The sequence below is a fragment of the Brienomyrus brachyistius genome, chromosome 7 (genome assembly GCF_023856365.1).
Source record: "Brienomyrus brachyistius isolate T26 chromosome 7, BBRACH_0.4, whole genome shotgun sequence".
Taxonomy (NCBI): domain Eukaryota; kingdom Metazoa; phylum Chordata; class Actinopteri; order Osteoglossiformes; family Mormyridae; genus Brienomyrus; species Brienomyrus brachyistius.
The window spans coordinates 11,550,070-11,555,245 of record NC_064539.1 but is presented as its reverse complement, the minus strand read 5'-3'; the positions used below and the strand labels follow the sequence as shown (position 1 = coordinate 11,555,245).

Below are 5,176 nucleotides of genomic sequence, written 5' to 3'. Positions count from 1 at the left end.
ACAAAACCTTGGTCTGGATTTATACTTTCTGGACCTGAAATCTCCACCTCTGAATTTTACATTATGTAATTATTTTAGTTTTCTAAAACTAGACTTAGCTGCCATGTTCTTGCTTTACTTAGTTTATGTTAATCATCTGTAAATTACTAAAACGTTCGATTTTTATTCCTTCTAAAAGAAAAGTATAGCCTTGTTATGGTGAATGGCAAACATTTATAAATGATTATAAATGACATACTTCCAAATCAGGGGCATCTCTAGCTATTGAAAAGATCAGAGGCTTAACTGTCGCTTAACTGGGGCTTGACTTTTTTTTTTTTGATTGGCATCAGGGCTGAAATAGTCGTCGCTCGGCTTAACATACTAAGGACTATAGCCCCGAGTGATGGGACCTAACGATGCCCATGATCCAAATTAAGGACTTGTAATCTGATAGTTGAACTTCAATTAAATAAATAGCCTCATTAAATATATTTTAAGGCTGTTGATCGATTAAAAAAAAACAAATTAATTACACATTTTGCAATTAATTATTTTTTTCTTAAGACTAAAGCTTGTTATAATGCATATTTAAATGTAAAATCAATCACCAAATTAATGTCGAATAATCACAAAATTCTTATTCTTTTCAAGATTGCAGGGGGTCCAGAGCCTACAGGCAGAAGGCAGGGAACAACCCAAGATGGGGTTCCATCCCATTTAAGGGCACATACTCACACACACAGGCAATTTGACAAGTCCAATCAACCTCAACATGTTTTTGAACTGTGGGGGAAACCCCACAATGACACAGGGAGAACATGCAAACTCCACACACATGAAACCTTGGTGGAAACTCGAACCCAGGTCACAGAGGTGTGAGGCAACAGTGCTAACCACCATGCTGCCCCCTGGCTAAATTATTCAGTGAATAAAATTGTTAATATTATACTAAGCAGAATTTTATGTTAACCTTGCTGAGCAATACATATCAACTAGTTACTTTATGGAACATGCCACTGGGAAGCCTGAACACCCAGAAAGTGGACAGAACATTATAAAGGAGTTCTGTTTCTTTTCCCATATCACCTCAGAATATGACTTTATTGTCAAACTACAAGTCTGCAATGAGAAGGCTAGAGAAAATACTAAACATTAAGGTTACTCAGTAACACGATGGATGTTGCCTTAGCCAAATGTCTATGTGGAGGAATCACACAGTTACATATTTCACGCACAAAATAGTTTATTGGAACAAAAAAATAACATTACAACAACAGTTTAGACTTAAGTTATTTTGAGATAATGTAGAGAGAAAAATACAGTATGATAAGCATACAGGTGCTGAGTTACAAACATGTCAGTATTCTTAGGGGCACGCAATCATTTTCAATTATATGTATTTAAAATTATATTTTAAAACATTGCTGAACATAGCAGCACTAAGACACCTTCTCATATGAGGGTGTCATTGTATACTATGCTAGTATTTTCTTTAGTTAACAATTATGTCATCCTTTATTTATAAATGAATGAAATGAAAATGCCTGTTCTGCTATACCATCATTTTTGACTAATTACTTAAATGGTATGTTTTGGACCACATGTTCTAGGGACACAGCTCCCTGGTTTAGTGTGTTGTGTATTTTGTTTATGTTTTTTTTAGAAACATAAAACGGGATGGATGGGAACAATTCCATAATGGTGCAACAAGAAAATGCAATTCAGTCAGAAGAATTTGAAATGTAGTATAGGCACCTTTGTAATCAATGTTTGTGATGAACAAAAAAATCACTAAATCCACAAAGATGAAAATTAGCTACTTCTGCATATAATTTATAAGCAGCATTTATAACCAGCAATTATATGTGTGCTGAAGTACGTATTTGTTCTACATCCCTCATGACTACATTGATGTACCATGTCACATCACATTACCAAACATATACCATCGTGTTGGACTACTGCTGGACATTACTACTACACGTGAGTTCACTCTCTATTTCCCTTTCTTTTTCTGCTGTTCTTGGAAGAAATCATTGCAGGCCACCGTCAGGGCAGCCACCAACACCACAAACTCATTGAAGTCCACCTCGTTGTCTTGGTTGGAGTCCAGGTCGTTCATGATTTTCTCCACAAGCATGGGGTCCTTTTGAGACTGAGAAGGGGAATGTCACTAGTTACCAGGAAGGAACATCACCAGAACTTTTAAGTGAGAGCACAGGCATAGGAGAGTTTCATACTGGGGGGACTCGGTAATTTAAATATAAAGGTTTATTTATTAGAGTTAGGGTTAGTTTTTAAGGGTTTTTAGGGTGAATGAAGCCCAATTAACTGTGGCACACCCCCCCCTCCCACCCCCCAGTTCCTACAGCCCAGAGCACAAGTGACACATGACATGTGGTCTGACAGTCATGGCACTGAAGACCACATCTGTTCATTCATTCCCAAACGCTGAACCGCCATGTTGGTGCACTATAAGGAGATTTAAATTGATGTAGCGTAAATTGATGTGCTCAGCTCTGTCCTTCCAATATCTTTTTCTCCGAGGGGGAGCACAGAGAGAAGCACAAGGTGACGTGTGCATGGCTCATCAGTGACTCACCCCCATAGCTAGTCATGCCCAAGTCACCCCCTATGAATCACCCACAACATATTGTTGAGAAAGCAAACTGTGCCCCGACATGAGTGCCCATCTGATGCCTGTGGTCAACGATGCGTGGACACGACGCCAACAGACAAGCTGATGGTCCACATTAATCTCAGTTACTTTTCACTCCTCATTCACAGTGAGATGTTACCAAGCAACGATGTATCAATATGCACTACAGTGATGCTGGATTCATTTACTTTTCCTTTGAATGTGTCTATAATTAAATATAATATCACTCCATGGTGGCTCCATAAAAATTCAGTCTGATGGATGTAATTACAGGCATTCTGGCATGGGGTTTAGTGTACAGTACAAAATATTCCACACAGGGAGCCACAAATAAGCAGGCAACAGGAACGCTGGGGAAAAACGATATCACACGGGCCTATATTTAGAAGGCACTACAGCGCAAAGCTAATTTGCCCGCTTACACCGATGTGGCGGCAGTTCACTCATCTGGAGCATCGGATAAACACGGTGAGCTTATCTGGCCTCTCACACCCCATTCATTTCCTAGCTGTCCGCTATCGCGCTATCTGGAGCAGAATTCTTCGCACTTCCGCATCTGGAAGCGAATGGGATCATCATTCATGCCATCCATTCCAAGGTTCTTGCCGCGCTCTTAGCTAGGGTGCAGAGCTTTTGCTTTTCCATATCGGTTTGACATGCATAATTCAACAAATAAACTGCATCGGTTTCTCAAAAACAAACGCCGGAATCTCATACTGCAGCTATATAAGTGCCCGCACATTCTAATTGCCTACTTTCTGTTTTAAAACATGTTACAGAATTACATTTTACTCCTAAGCATTAGATGAAAAAATAAAACAAAGAAACTCGGTACAGCTGCCTTACCAACTTACATGCTCAGGGAATGCCGGTACCTGTATCGCCTTGATCATAACCCCCGCGTTTATGTACGCTATTCATGTTCACTGGCTTGTCGCATTTACATAATACTAAGATGCACTTTCATCTGAATTCAGAGCTTACCCACCATCAAATAGGCAGTTCATTACCATGACAATAAACCACTTTAGGCAAAACAGTCACAATTACAAAGCTATTTTTGTTCATAGTGCTTTAAAAAGTGGATCAAAAGATTTGAATGCCAGCTGAGATTCTACCTTTGTACCCCTTGCAAGTCATTTGGGACAATTAAGTTAACAAAAAGCTATGACAAAGAATATTGTCTTTCGTATATTTTCAAGTAATTGATCATAATTTCACATTTTACTAAATAGATAACACTATGGGAAACGTTTCTTTGTTTTTTATGTAAGAAATCTATTCTGGATGTCATGAGAATCATGTCTTAATAAATTATTTGCAGCCTAAAAAATATTAAGTAAGGTTTACTTACGAATTCCATCTGTTAGGGTTAGAATTATACTTGCTCGTCATTGTCTTTTTTATGATTTGGATGTGGAACCTTATAAAATGTATGTTATTTTTAGTTTCTTTAAAAATACATCCAGATTAATATTATGGATTTATTACTATAAACAGATTGATTACTAAATGAAAGAACTTAATCTATTTAGACAGGAAATTCCATTTGGCCTATATCTGGTGAAAAAAACACCCTTCTTACTCATGAATAGATTTTGAACTTATATGGTACAGTGATTGCAGGGTCTTACCGTCAAAAAGTCAGTGAGCTCACTGTTTAATAGCTGCTTCAGCTCGCCCTTGTTCAGCTTGTATTTGTCACCGTCATTGCCGGAATAATTGTAAAAGACGGTAATAAGCGCATCCATTGCGCTCTCCAGCTGGGTTGGCATGGTGATCAGGGATCAAGAGCACAGGCAACCTGCAGAGCAAAGGTGTGGAAAAATAGTTACATTTGCCGAAATCTAATTGTGAAGTAATTAGCATTAGCCACCGGGGCACACAATTAAAAGGCTGGGACATTTTTTCGTTTTAAAATAACAAAACTAAGAAAATGGCACGTTTCCTTCCAATTCAAACCATACACATACACCTGAAGCACAGAGGGATATGAGAGAAACATCGAAAGGAGAGTTCTACAAGAGCAAGCCAGGGAAGTGGCATGTCACCTGAAAGCCCAACGGGAAGGCCGAGAAGAGCGGTATCAGCACTCAACAGGTGAGAGTCCGGGTACGTCTGCGGTGCGGACGGATGCAGCGCTGCTCATTTGTGGGGGGCACCTTGGGAATGAAAAGAGCCACCCCCGTCCCTTCCTACTAATTAATTTCACAGGTAAAAGGCCTGTGGCAACAGTCTCCAACCATACTGTTTTAACAAGGCACGCTAATGAGCGCAAGAAAAACAAAGCATGCACCTCAGCCCTCTGAAATCATCAGAGGCTTCTTATCTTTTAATTTTAGCTCACTATGTTTAGTATGACAGGAAATTATAATTCAATATGTATAATTATACAGTTGAATTCTCTGGATTAGACCAATGCATTATGCCAGTTAAAATTTGCAGATACTTTTTTCATATACATGCATATTTCTTTATTATCAGCATTCCAAATTATACACAATTCATGTAGCAATATGGAATAGCATTAAAATG

General features: G+C 38.7%; 1 protein-coding gene across 1 annotated transcript; it reads right to left on the bottom strand.

Moving 5' to 3' along the window:
* Positions 1-1,205: 1,205 nt before the first annotated feature.
* Positions 1,206-4,784, bottom strand: s100z (S100 calcium binding protein Z). Its single transcript, XM_049019100.1, has 3 exons — positions 4,693-4,784; positions 4,276-4,445; positions 1,206-2,137 (listed from the first exon to the last, which is right to left on the bottom strand). Exons 2-3 carry the CDS (start codon positions 4,414-4,416, stop codon positions 1,979-1,981), a joined length of 300 nt encoding a protein of 99 aa, XP_048875057.1. The 5' UTR covers positions 4,417-4,445; positions 4,693-4,784; the 3' UTR covers positions 1,206-1,978.
* Between the last annotated feature and the right edge of the window lie 392 nt (positions 4,785-5,176).